At 35.7% G+C, this 22,181-nt stretch overlaps 3 protein-coding genes across 4 annotated transcripts; 2 read left to right on the top strand and 1 right to left on the bottom strand.

Moving 5' to 3' along the window:
* Nucleotides 1-223: 223 nt before the first annotated feature.
* Nucleotides 224-15,463, top strand: LOC123869089 (protein PALS2). 2 transcript variants are annotated; one of them, XM_045911855.1, is made up of 12 exons: nucleotides 224-445; nucleotides 4,411-4,508; nucleotides 5,185-5,334; nucleotides 6,333-6,536; nucleotides 6,832-7,062; nucleotides 7,564-7,662; nucleotides 7,841-7,999; nucleotides 9,336-9,546; nucleotides 9,890-10,060; nucleotides 10,898-11,043; nucleotides 12,824-12,898; nucleotides 13,489-15,463. In XM_045911855.1, the coding sequence occupies exons 1-12, from the start codon at nucleotides 364-366 to the stop codon at nucleotides 13,663-13,665; spliced, it is 1,803 nt and encodes a 600-aa protein (XP_045767811.1). In that variant the 5' UTR covers nucleotides 224-363; the 3' UTR covers nucleotides 13,666-15,463. The 2 variants fall into 2 exon arrangements, with proteins under 2 accessions (XP_045767811.1, XP_045767894.1); XM_045911938.1 differs by lacking the exons at nucleotides 224-445; nucleotides 4,411-4,508 and adding an exon at nucleotides 4,726-4,970.
* On the bottom strand, nucleotides 14,584-22,099 carry LOC123870025 (tubulin polyglutamylase complex subunit 2). The gene is made up of 5 exons (XM_045913217.1): nucleotides 21,953-22,099; nucleotides 17,346-17,513; nucleotides 16,565-16,743; nucleotides 16,138-16,311; nucleotides 14,584-15,756 (listed from the first exon to the last, which is right to left on the bottom strand). The coding sequence occupies exons 1-5, from the start codon at nucleotides 22,026-22,028 to the stop codon at nucleotides 15,598-15,600; spliced, it is 756 nt and encodes a 251-aa protein (XP_045769173.1). The 5' UTR covers nucleotides 22,029-22,099; the 3' UTR covers nucleotides 14,584-15,597.
* Nucleotides 18,050-21,951, top strand: LOC123869339 (tRNA-dihydrouridine(47) synthase [NAD(P)(+)]-like). The gene is made up of 2 exons (XM_045912251.1): nucleotides 18,050-18,240; nucleotides 20,055-21,951. Exon 2 carries the CDS (start codon nucleotides 20,102-20,104, stop codon nucleotides 21,872-21,874), a length of 1,773 nt encoding a protein of 590 aa, XP_045768207.1. The 5' UTR covers nucleotides 18,050-18,240; nucleotides 20,055-20,101; the 3' UTR covers nucleotides 21,875-21,951.
* Nucleotides 22,100-22,181: the final 82 nt, after the last annotated feature.

Raw genomic sequence — 22,181 nt, 5'->3', positions numbered from 1 at the left:
GGTGGAACACGCAGAATCTGGATACAAACATACACATACATAGACTGCTAAAATCATTACCCTTCCTTTTGACTTTGCCGCAGTCGGGTAAAAAAGTATCGATACAAAATAAGTTTGAAAAGGGGGCAACTCTACATCACCACTGAAGCTGAAGTGCGCAGGCGCGAGGGCGGGCGGCGCCGTGACGCGTCGCCGGCTCGCCAGCTGACGGCGGCCGCTTGTACGCTGTGACGTTTACACGCACCCGCGAGCGCCGCGCACGTCTGCAGCGGCCGATGATCGTGAACTCGTGAATCTCTAGCATATCTCTAGTGATAATACTACGTGCTCGTTATTACCTACCCTTTGTGATACGTCATACAAATGATGGTGCGACGCAGTGGACGTTACACGGTCAACTGGCGGGGGTTTAGAGACTACGCCGGCAATAAGCCTCCCGATGACGGTGAGTTGTTTGTCGGCGAAGAAACTTAACCTCAAAACTGTCATGCATACTATCTACATTAGTAACTTAGATGAAATATGAATGGAATTTATGATTACCTAGTAGATTAAGTTACCTGGGTGGTAAACAAAGATGTAGATACAGTACAACCATAAGGTTTCAGTTGGCACAAATCATTCTCTATTGAATTTGTTATGAGAGTCATATGCAAGAGTTTTGACTATATACCTACCTAGAAACATAATTTTATTTAATTAAGCATGTTTTTAATTTAAAATTACCACCTTCATTAAAATTCCGTAAGTACGTACTACGTAAATTACCTAAGTAGGTACCTAGTACACGTAATTACAATTCGATGAATGATGATTACCATTAGCTACGCGATCGAGTAAATAGTTCGTAAAAAGTTTGAAATCTATAATTTTTTGGCTAACGTTTTAATTGCGATCTGATCTGATAATAAGTAAAGGGGAAAAGGACATGGCTGTTATTTATTAAATAGCCTAGGGGTTCAATAAAACTGCGACATTCCTTCATCAGCTGTACGCGACGACGGCGACGACGTTGCGTCGTACCGTTGCTATTTAAATTGCTTTGCGGTAACTAATTAAGAAATTAAACTTTACTTTGGAGTTTGATGGCTATGCAGCTCATTAGTCCTAAAATGAGTCGTAGACAAAAATATTGTCACCTACTTAACAACAATGTATATGTCGAGTATTGGACTCATGGAGACGTAGAGTTTATATTTACAAGCAATATGACGAACTCCGGTATATGTGTACTCGTAAGTCATGTTATCGATTTAGCCGTTTTTGCATGAAGGTTAAACGATTTATATTTCCTTTGACTAAAAAATATTTGCGAAAGACCAGATTTCTAGAATTAAAGATTAGTTCAAGATAGGCTGCAAAAAATCTGAGTTGGTATTCCTAAAAATACAATTTTCAGTTTATTATGTATTAGGTACACGCTATTACAAAAGCCTGAACTATGCCTGAACTACGATAAATCCTGGGCTAATCCTAGTAGAGAAAGAGCCTGTAAGGGCCAGACCTTCGTTATTTAATAAAAGGTGAAATTTTCTCTGCGCATACCTAGTCCCCAACACAGGGAGGAACGATTAGCGACTATGAAGTTTGGATCATGGTGGCTTTGGCAGATAACAGGTAATAAAGGCGTAAAAATCTTTGGTCAAAGTAATTTTAAATTTCGTCTAATTTTTTTATATTTGCTTGGGAATAGTATTAGAAATCATGTCATGCATTGCCGGACACATAGTATCGTGGCAACACCCTAATTGTTGAAGTCCGCACAGGCTCTTAGCCCTATTATTGTGAGAAAAATCCAGTTAGCAATTTTGACGGAATAACAACAGGTACGAACAAGTCAACCTAATTAAAAACTTTTTAAAATAATCGAAAAAGGATATTCCAGAACTCTAATGAGGTTTAAAAGTAAGATGGATATTTTAGGTACGGACCCTGGCCTGATAACCAATAGTGTTAATTAGAGTTCTAATGTAAGGATATTTTCGTGAGCAAAATCCGTCATTTACCATGGGTACGGGGGAGCACAGTGACTATGACAGTGGCTAGTCGAAATCTTACCGACTAAAAACCTCACGAAGGTCCATCCCACCGCTGACGACGGAGCACGAACAAGTAAAGACAAAACACTAAAAACTGCACGTTTTTCTGGTACTTATAGGGATGATAATATTATCTCTTTACTCCTGTGGTTTCCAGCGTTCTGCTATCCTCTATCAATCTTTGGTTCTGCCCATAGTAAAAATTAAAGCGTGTTATATTTAGTAAAACTAGGTACAAGCTTTCATTTCATGGGCAAGTGGTTTTTATTGGATATGCCGGCCAACTTGTCCCATCCTCCTTTAAATTGCACTTTATTTTTGCGAGCAAAAATGTTTCATTTGATCTGTTTACACGACCTACTTTTGTTCTATAAAAAGCACAAAAGCAGAAAACCGGCGTCACGTAAATTGAAAACGACGTCGCTAATTTTTCCAATGAAGGCGTATGCACTTACTTGTTATACGTTACACATAATTAGATTTGTTTAAAGATCTATGCGGCAAGAATCGAATAAGGCGCTGCTGTTTCATACAGCATTTTTTTCAGAGGAATGTATTTAGTAGGTAATCCACTAAAGCTATATATCAACTAGGGTTTCAATTTTCCGCCTTCACAGTTCACAGTATCAATATTCAGTCGGTTTCGGCAACGTGGATCAAATTGGTCCACACATTGCCGCACTAGAAAAATATTTCTTCTACTGGACAAAACGTCAGGATGTGGTTTCCCAGCCAGCTCCGACTGAATTTGTAAAAAATACAGGAGTTTTATTTATCCGGTATTTTATTTTCGCAATTACGGGTTTCTGTATTATCGTACCCTGAAATACGGGGTAGTCCGTAAAATACGGGGTAATCCATAAAATACGGAGTAATCCATAAAATACGGGGCATCTGCCAATCCTAGTTTCAAACGCGCCTTTGTCTAAGATCGACTGGCATAAAGAATATTCTATTAGTTATTAGTTAGTATCTGTGTTTGTCTTCTGCATCGTATTCCTAATGGCTGAAGGTCGTGACTCGTGATCCCTCTCCAAAAATATAATGATAATATGGGTGTTGAGTTATGTATTAATGTGCTGGGCTTCCAAATCTTTCAGAATAGGTAGGTACCTACGACTCAACTAAGAGTGCGATTTAGACTGTTATTAAGTTTAAAGATTACCTAAGCAGTTATTCTTATCAGATGTTAGTCATAATAACCTCAACCAGCGATTTAATACCGAGACAGAAGAAACGAAAAGGCCAAATTTGGATCTCTAAAGTTCAAATGCTCCAAACTCTATCCACCCATCCAGTAACTGACTTGGAGCAATTTTGGACAACCAAACACCACAGTCCACACACACGCCACACAAATTCCACACACGCACAAGACACGCGCCTCGCACGCTCCACATACGCACCACGTACGCTCTACACACGCGCCATGTACGCTTCACACACGCGCATTACAAGCACAATACACACGCAACACACGCTCCACACTTGCGCCGCACACGTTTCACACACGTGCCACACCTGGTCCCCACACGCACCGCATACACACCACACACGATCCACACACGCTTCACACATACGATACACACGCGCTACACACACGCTACAGACGCGGCACAGACGCGCCACACACGTACCACACATACACCACACACGCTCCACACATGAGCTAGACCATACACGCACCACACAAGCTCTCACTCGCGCCACACAGACTCCACACACACGCCACACAGTCTCCATACACGCGCCACACAGGCTCCGTACACGCGCCACACAGGCTCCACACACGCACCACAATCAATAAAAATAATAACGAATATTATTAGAAGTTTTTTGTTCATTTATGGGGCGATAAACTCCGCCAGATTTGGGGCCCAGGGCGTCAAATCTTAAAATACACCACTGACTACATACTTAGATAAGTAATCTCTTAGGTAGGGTAGATAAACGTAATAATATTGTAAGTAAATGCAATATTATTAATGCAAAAGTGCCTGTCTGTCTATTAGCTTTTCATAACTCCTCCGTTTATCCGTTTTTGATAGGCACAGGGATAGCTTGATAGAGGATGGACATATTTTTTATCCCCCCAAATCAAAAAGATTCGTAGAAACCTAAAACTACGTGGATGAAGTCGCCGATATCAACTATTTAGTACAGGAATAGCTTGCATCCTAGATAGTTTTTATCCTAGAAAATTAAAGAGTTCGCACAAGATTTTTAACAACTCTAAATTCACGACGACGTAGTCGCGGCCATCATCTGGTATTAACTAATAATAATTATTAATAAATAATGTTATCACGCTGTACTATATTATAATCATCTATAGGGTGACCAGGGTGACTAGAATTTTTTTTCTTCACAGAAAAGCAAAACCAAGAACCTGAAGAAGATCTGTCCAATCATGAGGTTATTTTTCTGAAAAGCATAGTAGAAAGCCCGGACTTCGGTAGAAAATATGCGGTGAGAATATATTGTATGAAAAGTATAAGAATGGAGTTGGAGTAAAATAAAAGCTTAACATTGTAATATAAAGCAATCATCTTTTATAACGGTCATTTTAAACTAAACGAACAAAAAACAGGTTCTATTTGGATTTTTTAATCTGTTCTCCAAAGCCATTTGACTTGACAGTTGACAGCTAATAAGAATTTGTGTCACTCAAATTCACTATTTCATGACAGACACAAGAATCGATTTTTAAGTTTCCGTGTCAAGCACTATTACTGTTATCAGCTATTTATAATCAACCCTAATACTATAAAACATAAAGTTTAAAATTTAATAAATGATAACGACTACCAACACTTAGCAGGAAAACCAAAAGTCAAAACTCGATGAATGAGAATTCAGTAATCAATGTAGTGGGTGTGAACTTCTTTGTTGGCGTTATTATTTTCCCAAAAGCTTATTTATTTAGATAAGGTTCGTGTTATACATATAATTTATTTAGGAAATCTAAGCTATCAATTACAATATATGTGTTGCAGTAAACGTAGTAATTTTCATTCACAAATTCAGACTATAAACAAGTGCCACGCCTAAAGTTGAAGTCGTGTTTTTTGTTTCATTCGAAATTCCAACAAAGATTTACAACAAGTGCATTTTTGAAAGATATTTTGTGGTGCTGGTTTTTCAGTCCATCGATTCTGAAGAAGATTTAATCGTGAAACCTGTGTCTTTGGATAATGTAAACATAATAAGACTGCTAAGCGAATACCGTGGCACCAACATACGGACTATTGAACAAGCAGAACTTGCGATATTATTATCCAGGGTGCATTTTAAGGTAGGTTGTACATCTGATTATACTTTATTTAACCAAGTGTAACAAATATAATATCAATGTTACTGTACATGTTAAGCTAGCAAAGATTAATACTTATCACATAAATAGTTAAAGTTAACACAGGATATTTAAAAACCTGTCCTACAAATTATATAGGCAACACAAAAATATCAGTAAGTAATTAAACATACAAATATACTTAACAATTCACTAAAATAAATAACCAATGGTACTAATAAGGTTGCTGCATTACTAAAAAAAAGAGGCCTCTGTAATTTATTCATGTTCTGAAAGAGTACTTAGGCACATTAATTAATCTGTTTTTGTAATAAATAACAAGTATGAATGGCTTTGGCATTGTCTTTGTATATACAGTAGAGACTCCATTAACCGGACTAATTGTTTTAAAGCATTCGGATAATCGAAAATCCGGATAATTGAATGTATGAAGAAAAGCGATTCTTGTACATACATATTATTAACACATAATGTTAGGTCTTTATTCAAAACAACAAATACAAATTGAACTTATCAACAAAAATCAATTTTTATTTTAAAAAAAATAATACATTTTCGTACATACATAGATACGTATCTAATTACATACATATTTTCTTTAATAATTAAAAAATTGCAATCTTGATCATCTTTAATTTAGTTTAGCATATTTGGCAATGGTCATTTGGTGTGAATATAATTGATCAGTTGGAAATCCAGATAATTGTGAATCCCTATGACTAAGGTCTGGATAATTGAGTCTGTACTGTAATATAATTTTTCACAATAGTTCATTTGTAGCAATTTAAAGTAGTTACCTACCTATGTAACATTAAGTGTAAATTATAGTAACATGACATATGGTATTCTAGATGTACCTAAGTTGACTTATCACTTTAAATGATTTCCTATGGTGCAAAGCTACTATTTATACAAGATAAAGTAATCCTTAAATGTTTCCATCAGTTGTACATAGAATTGATATAATTTTGTTTTGTTAGGCTCTCATAGATGCACATGATCAAATTGGCAAGATTTGGTTGGAGCGTGGTTCAGGAATAGATGAAAAGACAGCATTAAAGGAACAACAGAAGGATATTGCGGAGGCTTCAGATCTCAGTCCAGACCAAAACGGAGACATGCCTGTGGAGACAGTCAAAGTTGTAGGGCTCAGGAAAGTGCCTGGGCAGCCTTTAGGTTTAACTGTGAGTATAAAACAAATGTGGCTGTATATGCAAAATCCTGCTTGCTATCTTGATGCAGTTTTGTTCAGTTTTAAAAGACCTAAACTGTTGTTGTGAGTTCAAGAGCATCATTCATTTTTAGCATGATGTGATTTTCCTAAATTTATTTTGGAATAAAAATAATTTTAGCAGTTTCTCATTAACACTTATCAAATTTTCATGCATTAACAATATTTTATTTTTAACTACAGGATGCCTTTCAAAATATTTTAGGATACTCTATTTTTTTTTCATCAGCCTTATATTAATATTCTAGGTAACAACAGATGAACATGGTCAATTAATTGTAGCAAGGATTCTCGCGGGCAGTGCGGCCGCTAAGCAAGCCTTGCTCAGTGTAGGCGATGTCCTGCTAGAGGTAGATGGCATACAGATAGACACGGAGGAGCAGTTGAAGGAGGCAGTCTCTAAGCCCAATGATAGAGTCACGCTCAAAGTTGGACCTAATCTTAAAGAAAAAAATGCTCAATTAACTAATAAACTTAGCGTGAGTATTCATTATTTTAAGTCTAATCTGTACTTTTAGAGTTAGATTTACTTACAAATTAGTCTATTTTCTAACTCAAATTAAACTTAGTAGTACATAACTTAGAAGTAGTCTAAATAATTTAAAATTGTATTTGAAATTGCTGCTTAGGGTTAGCCCACACTGTGAAATTTCACCACAGAATTTTGTGACATGGAAATGAAATTGTCATACAATTGGAAATGGTCACACACTCATGTATGTTGCACGCACTCGCGTAAAAATAACGCATGATGGAATAGAATGGAACAGCTTGATACAATTTCCATAGGTCACAGAATACTGCGAAAGTATTAAATCTTATGTTAAAACTTTGCAGTACAGACTTGAATTTAACTATTTTGAGTCTAAGCTAGACTCAAAATAGTTGAATTCAGTTAATAATAATTTTGGTTAAAGCATCTTAAAGTTAATTTCTAATCTACAATTTTTTTATTAATAAATATCATTTTTATGTTACAGTGCTATATGAGAGCTCTGTTTGACTACAGTCCTGCTGAAGATACATTAATTCCATGTAAAGAAATTGGTCTAGAATTTAAGAAAGGTGATATTTTACAAGTAAGTATAAGATTTAACTCACTCAATACCTCACTAAATCACTCAGTATCTCAGATAAACATTAAATTTGAATAATTATAAGTACATGGTACTTTCGTACTTGTACTCAAATACTTAATAAAACTTTTCTAAATAGGTACCATAAATATCGTCATTTATTAGTTTAATTAATTTCTAGGTATCAGATAGGAAAGATCCTAACTGGTGGCAGGCGAGTCATGTAGAGAAGCCTGATGTTGTGGGCTTGATCCCATCCCCAGAGTTGGAGGAAAGACGTAAAGCCTATGTGCCTCCCGAGGCTGACTTTGTGCACAAAATTAGTATATGTGGTGCAAGAGTAAGTAAATAAGCCTATAATCTTACTAATTTCAAACAATTTTATTGATTGAAAAATTCCAAACATAGTTTTAAAAGCTAATCCAAAATCCAAATCATTTGTTTTATCAGGCACTCTTGTTCATGAAGTGTCATGCATAGAATCCTTTAGGAAGCTCAAGTACAGTTCCAAGCTCAACCTACATTTCTATTTGACATACCTAGGCGGTCCCAGAATGAATTGGCCTAGCTATGAAATAGTTAAGAAAATGAGATGAAACCAATTTTATTTTCCTATATAATCTCCACTAATATAAACAAACTTTTAAAACCTGCGAACTAACATCTCTAAACCTTCATAAAAGTGACTGCAATCGATGTCTTCAAAATGACTAAAAACGGCCGCCTGCAACTCTTCGTCGTTTGAAAATTTCTTTCCCCCTAAGCCCCGCTTTAAATTTGGGAACAAATATTAGTCCAACGGGGCCAGGCCTGGACTATACGGTGAATGTTCCAGCTTCGTGAACGTTTTCTCCACAAAAATCTAAAAATTCGGTGCACAGCGCATTCGCTCCTGTCTTTGCACAGCTGAAAGAAGTTTCGGAACTCATCTTGCACTAACTTTTTTCATATGAAGATGGTCATGGATTGCACGATGGGTGGTACTTTTAGAGAGCCTAAATCTAGCTGCAATTACTCTGATCTTCAAACGGTGGCCACTTAAAACCTCCTCTCCCATTAGAGCAATAGTTTCAGGAGAAAGCACTTCCACCAGTCGACCGTCATGGCCGATGTCTTCGACGGTTTCTCTTCCGAGGCAAAACTCTTTCACCCAGTTTCTTACTGTGCTGTACGAGGGGAAAGACTCCTTGTATACACCACCTAATCGATCTTTTATTTGGGCGGGAGATAAGCCTTCTTTAAACAGAAACTTTGTGACGCTTCGGTATTCGGTTCGCGACCTTTTCGAAAAACACACGACTCTTGATGTTCAAAACACTGCTGAGCTGAGACTATGCTTTACATGTCGATGCATGTTAGTATATAAAGTAACACGATAAACGTACTGTCCGATATAACATAACATGTATCGATATGTTGCTTAGAACTATATCAGGCCAATTCATTCTGGGACCGCCCACGTATGAGTGACCAATTTTTTGAGGCCATGACCTCTGTCTTTATTGCTATTTCCATCCAAACAAATCCTTTTCTGCTGTTTGAAGTATTTAAGTAACCAATGTGTTAATAAATTTTTATTTTTATATCATCCAGACAAACTCCGTAAATGAACCAGACAATAAGTAATTGAATATGATGTTACAAACTTAACTTAACTTCTATGTTTATATCAACAGATATCAAGAAAGAAAAAGAAATTCGTCTACGAGTCTCGCTCAAGTGTACAGTTGGAAGGTGCTGAGCTAGCGCTATACGAGGAGGTGGCGCGCACGCCGCCCTTCCTGCGCCGCGTGCTAGCCCTGGTGGGCACGCGCGGAGTGGGGCGACGGACGATCAAGAACCGTATGATTCAGGACCATCCCGATCGATTTGGAGCCGTCGTACCGCGTAAGTATAATTCGTACACGAGTCTCGCTCAAGCGTGCAGCTATTAGGGTTGAGCGCTAGCATAAGAGGAAGCGCACACTCCGCCCTTCCTGCGCTGTGCTAGCCCAACCTAGCTAGCCATAACACGCGTGCCAACCAGGCACGCGTGTTATGGCTCGACAGATGATCAAGAACCACATGATTCAGGAATCATAACCGTCCTAACCTGTCTGGAGCTGTCATTTCGCGTAAGCACATTCCTCTCGGCTTTTATAATCGGTAATTTCTCCCTCTCTCATTTACTTTAAAGTAAACTTCGCACTTCTGCCCCAATGCCCTAATTTACGGCTTTTTTTAATTCTAGATACATCACGTCCCCCTAGACCGTTAGAAGAGAATGGTGCGTCATACTGGTTCGTATCGCGCGAGGAGATGGATCGCGACGCGCACGCGGGGCGATTCCTCGAGTATGGGGAACACAATGGCCATCTGTACGGAACACATTTGGACTCTATACGAGCTGTGATCAAGGAAGGTTAGTATTTGCATCATGGTTTCCCTCCTTCAGGTACATCGCAACGAAGTAGGTATATGTCGGCGTCAATCCCAGAATATAAAGACATTATTGTAATTCATAGATCATAACAAACATTAATTCAAGTTACAATGATAATTATTTACACTCTAGCCTTTAAAATCACATTAATAAAATTAAGTATTCAGAAACATGTCTACTCTTCCACTCTTCTTTCAAAAATTAGCTTTTCCCGCCAAGACACGCCCTCTGGCGTGGCCAACGTGATTTGTCGAAAATGGAGTCAATTAACATTTTCTATATTTCTTAATTAAATAATTATCTAGTTAAATAACATAATATTTGATATTAATTAAATATCTTATACACGTCTATGTGTATAAGATATTTAATTAATATCAAAACAAACAACATAAGGTCATATTTATCAACTTATAAATTCTATTAGGACAATAATTCTACAGTATTGGCGCCAATTCAGTTTGAAAAATAGATCTTCAGGAAACTCACTAGGCGGCGCTAGGATCGTGGAGGTTTTAAACAAGGAGGTTCTCCGTTCTATATATGAATAAATCTTAGAATGAAAGAGGTTATTATTAAAGAAGATTCTATATAATAATTTTATAAAGCAAACACGCCCACATATACATCTTCCGTTATGATAAAATTTTGACTGACAAAAATACCGTAGTTAATTATTATTATTATTATTTTGAAGCTATATTTTGCTAACAAAACAGTGCTTTAATGTAATTTTGTGAATAAAGTATGTCAATGACAAATGACAAAGAAAATTTTAAGATATGACCATAAATAAATTTAAAATGGTGTATTCAGGTAAGATGTGCATTCTGGACTGCGCGCCGCAGTCGCTCAAGCTGCTGCACAACAGCAGCGAGTTCCTGCCCTACGTCGTGATGATCGAGGCGCCCGGCATCGAGCAGCTGCGCAACCTCACCTACGCCTCCAACCGGAACCTGACGGTAACTCGCGCATTGATTCTTGACGCCTAGCTATTACACGTACAGTACTACCACTTTTATGAGTTAAATCAAATCAAATTTCTTTATTGCGAATTTGGGTGGAGATGTTACAAAAACGAAAAGGGTACAGCCAAATTCTGCCTAGTCTGCAATATCATATAACAACTTGTATAATGGTTTAACATGGTTTAGTACAAGTGTAAATTGAAAATTTATAACACCCCCGACAAATCAAGGTTACAGTAACTAGTCCAAAGTATCTGAGTTTTCCAAAACATCATTTTCAAATAAATAATCATGTATCTAGGCAACGTCGATCTTGACAGCTTGACATTTGTCAATTGACATAATATTATGAACCTAACGGTTAACTAACCTTCTTTTCTACAAGAAAACTAGAAAAGAGCTGATAACTCTTAAACAGCTGAACCAATATTTTTGGATTATAGCTAAGAACACTCTCGATCAAGCCACCTTTCAAACAAAAAAAACTAAATTAAAATCGGTTCATTCGTTTAGGCGCTACGATGCCACAGACAGATACACAGATACACAGACACACAGATACACAGATACACACGTCAAACTTATAACACCCCTCTTTTTGGGTCGGGGGTTAAAAATTCTAAATTAAATGGTGGTAAATTATTTGACGATTCAAAAGCACTTGTAAAAGTTTATTTGAATAAAAATCTATTCTATTCTATTCTATTCTATTCTATTCTAGTCTGTATTTCTAAAAAGTCTGTATTTCATTGGTATACAGTCCATTTTAGTCGGCGTTAGATTGCGCTTTTGTGCGCAAAGGAATGTTGTCAATTTGACTTTTAAAAGTGGTAATACTGTAACGACATACCGTAGCGATTTTAGAAATAGAAATAGTTTTTTTTTCATACAAATAATCTTTTACAAGTGATTTTGAATCGTCAAAATGGAATCTACCATTGGTTTAGAATGTCCAAGAAGAAGAACTAGCAAGAAGAAGAAAAGAAGATTTAGATCATAAATAGAGTTATGAAGCATGTTCAAAATTTTGCATTTGAAATTTTAGTTTTTGGATCTGCAGTTTTAGGGATGTAGTTCTAGTAATAGCATGCAGTCTGCAGCTCTGTTCGCGAACTCTGTAATCGGTCGGCATTTATGCAGTTATTAATATGTAGATAATAATGGACTTATTTTTGGAATAGAATAATTTCTATTCAAATAAACTTTTACAAGACAACTTTTGAGTACTTTTACTAGTGACTCTGTTTCAGAATGCTTTTCCTGTTAGAGTCCTACTCTAATAATGATAACAGTCGGTCATTTTATCACTTGTGTATTAATATTATATTTTGATACTTATTTTTTTGTATACAATCGCCAACCACATCAACTGTTTTTTTTTTGGTCAACAATAACTCGATTTTCAGGATTTAAATAGATAACTCAACCATACTTAGCGCAAGTAGACTGATAGATTTGGCATCAGAGAACCCAGCATCAGCCATATCCATGATCGTTATTAAAGATTATTTGTAGTTTATATCATAGTAATATATATCATAATAAAAAGCATTATTTATTATGACTGGACTCTATGTTTTTCGAGGTAGATGCTTTGAGATTCTAGACACTTGGAAGTTTCAACGCGTGGAGCATATCATCAACGATTTTTAACCTTGCCTTACTTTATTAAATTCAGAATGATCTAGAAGTTTAGCGCAAGGTACATGAATGAAGTTTTTTTTGTTTTAGCATGTTTGTAGATGATATTATATTGTTTGTTGTGCATGCGTAGTTCGACCGGCAGAGCTCCATACGTTACAGTTCGCGGCGCGCGCGTACGCTGGAATCGCTCGCATCGCTCTACGAGGTAACAGACCTTTTTTATTTATCTCCAAAAAACCTGTAAAAAACCATTTTTAGACGCTGATCCTTGGTGGATCCTCGGCGGATCCGCCGAGAAGCTTGGCAGCATTGTCGATTGTCAGCACTGGCCGATCAACCTAACAATAACATGTATTCTAAAATCACATCCATATATGTATTGCTATAAATAAAAAAAACCGAGTTTTCCACATACCGGTACCAGTACACAACCGGACTCGCACAGAAGTTTTCCATACAATCTTTTATTTAGAACCCTGCAAGTTAATGACGAACTGCACCATCTATGGATGTGTGTGATTTAGAAAATAATTTTATTTCGTGAACACTTTTTAATTTTTTATGATGTAACTACAAATTCACGGTTTTCAAATTTCCTTTACTTATGCTATGTGACCTACCTACCTATCAAATTTCATGATTCTAGGTCAACGGGAAGCACCCTATATGCTAACCACTAAGACTTGGGCAGCCCAGCCCTAGTTGAGAAATCATTTATTGGGAAATATAACATTTCTACTTTTTCTAATGTATAATTGAACACTTCAACACTACATTATACGTTTCTCCATACAGGAAGAGGACATGAAGCAAACTCTAGAGGAAAGCGCGCGCGTCAAGCGGCAATACGAAAAGTACATCGACCTCGTGCTCACCAACAGCAACTCGGACACCACGTACGCGCGCCTCATGGACGCGCTGCACTCGCTCTCGACTGATCACCAGTGGGTGCCCGTCACTTGGATCTATTAGCCCTAATTTGATTATCATACTTTAATTATATAGCCCAAAACTTCTCATGTTGTCTACTCCCTGTCCCTGCAAATTAGTGCTGCCTGACCTAGTTTGATTATATCCTATCCTTAATAATTATGTAACGCAATAATTATCATGTTTTTTACCCCTGTGACTCTATTAATGTGACTGTACTATTTATCATATTTAAATTACGCTAAAAGACAAGGTTTACGTCTCATTCTTACTCCATTCATAACTTTGTCATGTTACCAACATTAATATTGTGAGTAGCACAAGTTAGCGGGCCTTGTATGATATTCTCTCTACACACTTTTACATTACACTTAAAATTGCTTTTTGCTATTTACGTAGAATTCATAGATTTTTTTTACAGAAAGCCTTAGATAGATCGCTAAAATTTGAAATTACAAGTCTTTCACTTGTGGTGTTTTCCAAAATGTAGGATCGACTAGGGATTAACAAATTATGTTTAATACTGTCAATTTTTATTGTGATTAAAATAAAATTTTGGATTTTGAAAGGTTGGCCTGGCTAAGTTTTTCAAATATTTAGTATATTATATTTGAAGACCAAATTCGTCATCACATGGTTGTATTATTATTGTATTAAAAAGTAATCTCATTAAATATTAAGGCAAAACTTAGATTTAAAAATGGATCGAATGTTTTGTAAAGCTAGCCGAACTTTGGATGCGTTTTCGTACGAATTTGATTCGTACGGACACACGAGCAATCCCGACCATCCAAGTAGGTACTACGGAAGCGTGCAGACTGAGTGCGAATTAATCGTATAACTATTTATACCCGTAGTACTTGAAAGGCCGGAATCTTTCGTACGACTCAAATTCGTACGAAAACGCAACCAAACTGAGGCTGCCTAAACATTATAATATGCATATTAGGGACAGATTTGAAAGTTAAACCATCTGACATCATTCCAGTGATTTATTTTCTTATTTCTCTTCTTAATCAGTGTTACCAACGCAATATAGTTACATCGAAATACTCTATTGTTACAATTTTAGATCTATTTTTTATTTATTTTCATCCTGTTGTCTTATAGGTGAGTCTAGATTAACTAACAAGTTATAAATAACTGTTTAACACATCCATGTGTTATATAACTGAGTCCACACTACAAAAATATGTTATATAACTATGAAACTATAAAACCATATTATATTATTAATCTTGACACACCAGAATAACTCGAATCTATCACAATATATTTTATTTTTCAAGTGTTCAAAATTATTGTATCCCACCAACAATTTATTTTGATTAAATTAGTATAGTGTTTTGTATGATATAAAAGCCATTAATAAATAAATGATTTTTTTTAAGATTATAATAAATTGTGTGCATTTAAGTATAAAATATATCGACACAAGTAGTATAATATTTTTGCTATAGTATCGGCCTCAAATATATCTTTAATTTAAGCTGTTGTAAGTGCAGTGTATATTCTAACGATTTTAGCTTAAAAAAATGTTGCCACTTAGAACTAAGATTTGCATTACAAAGACACATCACTAAATATTTTATTCTATCATGTTTTCATTATAAAAATAAATAAAAGTAGAATATTTTTACGTACATCTAAGCAGCTCTTAATAATATAAGTCGTCGCTAGATATTAAGTACCTTTTACCAGAGATATTCATATAAATCGCAGCTTAACTTAATGTTAGCTTGAATTTCACTAAGAAATTTACATTCCGTCCATTTTATTTTGTTATTTAGCTGTAAATTTTATTGTATCAAGGATATTCAATATACATTATGTAACTTTATGCTTTATTTTATTTTTACGCACTGTCCTGCTCCTTTTATCTATTTTTGCAAATTAAATAAAACGCTTATTTCATGTAAAACGTTCAAGATATTTTATTGACGACTTCAATCCATTCAATAAGATTACAAAAAATCAATTCGCTGGTCGCGTAGTATTTTTGTGGTGACGCACGGAAGTTTTGAAAATATTAGGGTCGATGTGGTTCAAGCCAGTCTCGCTACTGACGGAGATCAAGCTATTCTCAGGTTCCGTTTTATCCAACAAATGTGGTGCCAGTAGAAGAAATAATTGCTGAAACAAATGTTAATTACTGGTTGGGTATTTATGTAGGTACTTTTTTGTTTTCTATATTGGCATTTATTCAAAAGTCTCGATTTAGATAGTAAAATTGTATTTTCTAAATAATTAAGTAAATAATTTTCTAAATAATTAAGTATAGTTGTAGTTCTCTCATTAGTTCAAAGATAATACTACCTTTACTGGCAAAGTCGTTTGCCAAACGATTACTCTGGTAAGTGTGATACTTAGATAGAAACTGATTAGGCAGAGACATTTTAGACTGCCTTATCCATTTTAGGTTGATACTTCCAACATCAAACTGATTTGCGCTTACCTACCATACCATAAACAGTCGATTATAAGGATTTTATCATGATAACTTAAGGTAGGTACCTCAGCCCAGGGTATAAGGGGCAAATTCGCAAAAGCGGCCTGCCAGCCTGGCAAGCCGAAGTGAACTAGAGCCATCCTGAAGTAATGAGTAAAGGAGTCAGCGAGCCAGCCCCATGCGCCCTCCCTCGTTGCCAACCATACCGACCAGGACCCGCCGGTATATATTAAGCAAACCTTAAAACCGAACAAGATTATTATACCTAATAGTCATCGCTTAACAGCAATTAAATGTCACTTGCTTTAACGGTACATAAAGGAAGATATCGTGAGGAAACTTATAGGCCTGAAATTTCTCCTTAATTTCGCAAACGTGTGTAGGTAAAGTTAGCCTAAACTCTTCATTCTGAGAGGAGACCCGTGCTCAGTAGTGGGCCGGTGATGGTTTGATCACGATTATGAAAAAAAAAGGTTGGATACCATTTCTCACCTTCCCAATATTACGGCAGTTGTCCAACTCGAAGACCTTGCTTTTGGTGTTCAACACAGGACGCGGTCCAGCATTCTGACGCGTCATTGAGAAGTCTAAAAGATCCTTTAGCGCAGACGATAAGCACAAATCATTTAGCGTGTTCACTCGAATTGATCCAACTGGTAAAATTTCATCAGCTGTAATATTAAAGGAATTACCTAAGTAAAAGATATTTGAATTCTCTAAGAATATACAATATACATCCTACTAAATACGATTTTTCTGGAACGGACATGAACGCTCTGGACTTGATTTCATAAGTGGAAGGTCCTTGGTTTATTTTCCACCAGGGTCAATTTGGAAATTTATTATTTCTTACTGTAGTCTGATGTGGTGGGTGCGGCGAGTTACCACCCTGCCGCTAAGCATTCTGTTTCAATACCCACTATCTAGAAATCTATCGAGATACTTACTTAACTACCTAGTTACCTGCTAGCTCTTTACCTAATTTTGATAAGGTTAGTAGGTATCCTTCTATCGGTGTTTGTACCTATGTATGATTTGATAACATATAAATAATTGTCTTCAATTTTAAAAAATAACGGTCTATCCGAGGGTACCTACCTACTTTAGTAGATAGAAACAAGACCCAAAGGCTCTGTAAATAGGTACTTCATACACGCTAACTAACTATTTAAAAGTATCATAGGAATTAAACCTAAGATTTCATTCTTCAAACACAACAACAAAATCTTGTCCTTTAACTCATAATAAGGCAAATAAAAACGCTATGACTTTCCTGAATATTTATAATGCCAGGTCAGCTGAAACCCATCTGTAGATGCATAGAAGTTTCGCAAATCATCTGGTAGTGCTGCAGAATGCTTTTGCTCCCAGTTGGAAAGTGCGACTCTATCGCATGGTGCACGACGCTCCACTACGACGTTGGATATCCTGGGATCAGATTCTTAAAAAATATTCATATTATTTTATTTTAATAGTAGGGTTTGTTTCGTTGATTTTCGTGTACCCACCTACATATCTACATCAGATTATAATATTTAGGTATAGAACTGCTTAGATTTAAATTCTGAGATTCGAATCCGGAACTTCTAGTGATACTTTACCAATTTATCTATACAAAATTTACAGCCGTGACATCTTTGAGGTAGCTGGTAACTAGTTAGTGGGTAAGTGGTTGGGTACCTACTACCTAGGTACCCAACTACTTACCTACACGGATTCTTATTACTCCTCGAAAAGTTTTATTGGAATAGCAAGAAGTGATACTTTTTTATTTGTTTGTAAATGCAACATAGAGATAGTCTAAGCTTTGCAAAGTCTGACTGAACTTTGTAAGACATTAGAACTTAGAAGTTAGAACCTTATCTGGTAAGATTCGAAGTGCTAAAATCAGAGTAAATGTATATGCTAGAATCCAGAGCCAGAGACAAAAAAAAGTAGCCAGAAAAATGACAATCACAGAGCGTCACTGTCAATTTGATTTTGACAAATCTTCCCGAACCGCAACCGAATCGGGTTTAATTTTTTATAAAAATCATAGCTTACTTTATATTTATTGAATATTATTATTAAATGTTGAATTGTTTATGATCGATCTGTGATATTTCCGCATAAAATATTGCTTGTCTTAAAAGTTTTACAAACGTGCAATGATAAAAATTAACCTATAAGCAGCGTTGCCAGAATGTTACTTTTGTAACATTTTACGTTACTTTTGACCCCCTCATGTTTCCTCCATGTTACACGACTCAAAATGTTACTTTACGTTACTTTTAGGACTTCATAAAAATATTCAAATTTTTCCCAGCAAACCAAAAATAATCGTGAAACGGAACGCATCCAAAACAGTTTTCGATTTGTTAGTTTATTTCACTTTCTCTAAGTTATTGGTCTAAGTTCACTTTGTTTTGTAATTACTCTGTGATTAAAAAGTGTTTTGTTTGTTTTTCTCTGTGACTCAACTTTGTTTTGGATAATAAAGTTATTCGTTGCGGGGTAGTAATATTGTAGTTATGTATCTAACAAAAAATTGTATCTTTATTTCGTCAAAATTCGAAAGTGATTATCGTATTTATTATTAGTTTGTTCGTTATCCTTATCGACTGTGTATATGTGTTGCTAACACTACTTGCTTGGTAAGTAAATGTTGTATACAATGTAGTTTTAAGTAAATAAGTAAGTAGTTAACTAAATAAGGAATCAGTACCTAATGCAAAAACAAAGTCATAGTATTTGCAACTGAAAGCAGTTCGTTTTTGTATTGACTGTCATCTTATTATTAAGTCACATTAGTTTCCAGAAGTTCATTTAGCTATTTACTACTTAGTTATTGTTGTGGGTAACTTCGGTTTTCTTTACAGGAATGAGAGCGAGCTGAGTAGATACCGGCCGGCGTAACTTAAAATTTGAGTTTTGCTATCGAATCGATCTCTTTGCTGAGACCAAGGTAAGTAGTTAGGTACCTACCTAGTATTGTTCAGTTAACAAAACGAATTTGAAATTCCCGCGTAATTTTCTTCACTGCGTACCTACCTAGTGCGTTTTTTTATTCTCTCGTCTGGCTTTACAAAGATTAGCCAATGTCAAGTTTGTAGATATTTTCAAGTTAGGGAAACTATATAAGTAAGGACTTCGTCTGTGCCGGCGCTCGCCGACATACGCACGGCGCCCCTTTAGAGCGCTTCCCAGTTAGTTCCAGCATGGTTCTAGCACCAAAAACGCCAGTGAAACACAAAAACCAGCCACTTTAAACAAAAAAAAAAACGCTCCAAAAAGGCACCACACGCGCGCCATGAAACGCTACATAGACAAAGTCCACCTAGTGCGTAGCCTCTCAAACTCAACAGTCCTGTGTTGCCAGATCGCCCGATATATGACGATTTTAATCTTTTTAACTCCCGATCCAAAAAGAGGGGTGTTATAAGTTTGACGTGTGTATCTGTGTATCTGTCTATGGCATCGTAGCTCTCAAACTAATGAACCGATTTTAATTTAGTTTTTTTGTTTGAAAGGTGGCTTGATGGAGAGTGTTCTTAGCTATAATCAAAAAAAATCGGTTCAGCCGTTTGAAAGTTATCAGCTCTTTTCTAGTTAATGTAACCTTCACTTGTTGGGGTGATATAAATTTTTAATTTACACTTGTATTATAAATTGATTACCTAACAAAATAAGTTATAGCTATTCAAAGACATTTTTAGATCCGTTGGTATATTATTATTTTACATATTGATTTGTTTTTCTTTTTCAGGATCAGCAGTCAATTTATTCAATCAACAATTATTATTAACTACGATTCTTTTTAAGCTTAACTAATGGGACAAGAAAACTGTTTAAATTTTTGTATAATAAAGTGCCATATTAACCTGTGTACCTTATTACTTTTATTTTCCACGAAAAATAAGGAAATGTTACTTTTCTCGTGAAAATGTTACATTTTGAGATGTCTCGTGTTACAATTGACTATCTGCCACTGGCAACACTGCCTATAAGTCATCACTGAAGTACAAAGTAAACATCGATAAGTCACCCAACATGAACAACCATAATGCTGGTGTATGTGATATTAAAAAAGAATATATCATTTCGAAACAAGATAATGTTGAAAATAATGACCTTAATCATAAACGCAAACTCAGTGAAAACAATGATACCGACTTGAAGAAGGCACGAAATAATGAAAATAATGACCAATCCAACAAGTCTAAAAAGAAAAGAGGCCAAAACAAAGCAAGACCAAAAACATTTCAAGACAACAAGGAAAGTAAACCATGCCCCACTATTGTTAATGTAAATTCCAAAGATGAAATAAAACCTTGCCAATTTGCTAACTGTCAATATATTCATAACCCTCTGGACTATTTAAAGTCCAAACAAGAAGATATTGGTAAAGAATGTCATTTGTTTAAATTAAGAGGGAGATGTCCAAGAGGAATATCATGTCGTTTTGGTTCTAGTCATATCACAGAAGATGGCTACAACATGATAGATGAGGCAAAGGCTAAACTATGGAAGGAAGATACTAAAAATACTCTCCAACATGATCTTCAATTAAAGTTGCAAAAAAGAAAGTATGATTTTACCTTGGCTGAAAAACTGGTTAAGTCTTTAGATACAAGAAATAAATCTGATAAAAACGAGATTGAAGTTGATTCAAATATTACAGAGACCAAAGACTCTGATAACTCCAATAAGATTGGTGCCATACTTGATGAAGATTTAATTAAATTATTACCAAGAGAAAGAAAAATGATTGATTGGCAAAATAAATTATATCTTAGTCCTCTTACCACAGTAGGGAATTTACCATTCAGGAGAATTTGTAAAGAATATGGTGCAGACATTACTTGTGGTGAAATGGCTCTGTGTGAATCATTATTAAAAGGCTTCAAACAAGAATGGGCACTGGTTAAGAGACACGAGTCTGAAGATTTATTTGGGGCTCAAATTTGCGGAAACAATGCCTATGCAATAACAAAGGTAGCACAGCTGCTAAAAGAAAACACTGAATTAGATTTCGTAGATTTAAATCTTGGATGCCCAATTGATTTAATTTATAAGAAAGGTGGAGGCAGTGGAATGATGCATAGAATGCCTGCATTAGAAGTATCAGTTAGAAGTGCATCCAAGTTGTTAAATATACCATTCACAGTGAAAATTAGGACCGGAGTGTATCAAGATAAGAAAATTGCACATAACATCATTCCAAAAGTAGTGGATTGGGGAGCATCTCTTGTTACTCTACATGGGAGATCAAGAGAAGCTAGATATACTAAATTAGCTGACTGGGAGTATATTGAAACCTGTGCAAAAGCTGCTGCACCATGCCCACTTTATGGCAATGGTGATATCCTTAGTTATGAGGACTACAAGCACAGAAGAGAAATAGCACCAACTGTTCAGGGAGTGATGATTGGCAGAGGTGCACTAATAAAGCCATGGATATTTACTGAAATTAAAGAACAGAAGTTATGGGATATAAGTAGCAATGAAAGACTTGATAACATTAGAAAGTTTACAAACTTTGGTTTAGAACACTGGGGCTCAGATACACAAGGGGTTGAAAACACTAGACGATTCTTACTTGAATGGTTATCTTTCTTATACCGTTATATTCCTGTTGGCTTGCTAGAGCGACCACCCCAAAAAATTAATGAGAGACCACCAACATATTTTGGACGAAATGATTTAGAAACTTTAATGGCCTCTGGTAATTGTGCAGACTGGATTAAGATAAGTGAAATGTTACTGGGTCCAGTTCCTGATGGATTCCAATTTCTACCTAAACATAAGGCTAATTCTTATTAGTGATTGATATTGTTAATATTATGATTGTCTGCTCATAATACTTATATGTATGTTATCAATAAAAATGTTTTTTTTTACCTAAATGTTTTGTTATACCCAATGTAATGTTCTCATAAAATGAATCTTCAGATACTAAATCTACACAAAAACTCATTTTAATTTTTAAATATTAATCAAATAGAATATACTACTTATAATAATTTGAACACTTTCAAATATGTATTGATTGATATTATTGTCATGGAAACTAAGCTTTAGCATAATAGACAGTAGAATCGTCTTTGGTTGCCATCATTCATAGCATACT

Source organism: Maniola jurtina, chromosome 1 (genome assembly GCF_905333055.1).
Source record: "Maniola jurtina chromosome 1, ilManJurt1.1, whole genome shotgun sequence".
Lineage (NCBI taxonomy): Eukaryota > Metazoa > Arthropoda > Insecta > Lepidoptera > Nymphalidae > Maniola > Maniola jurtina.
Note: the sequence above shows the minus strand (reverse complement) of the source record. Positions and strands in the feature narration are given on the sequence as shown.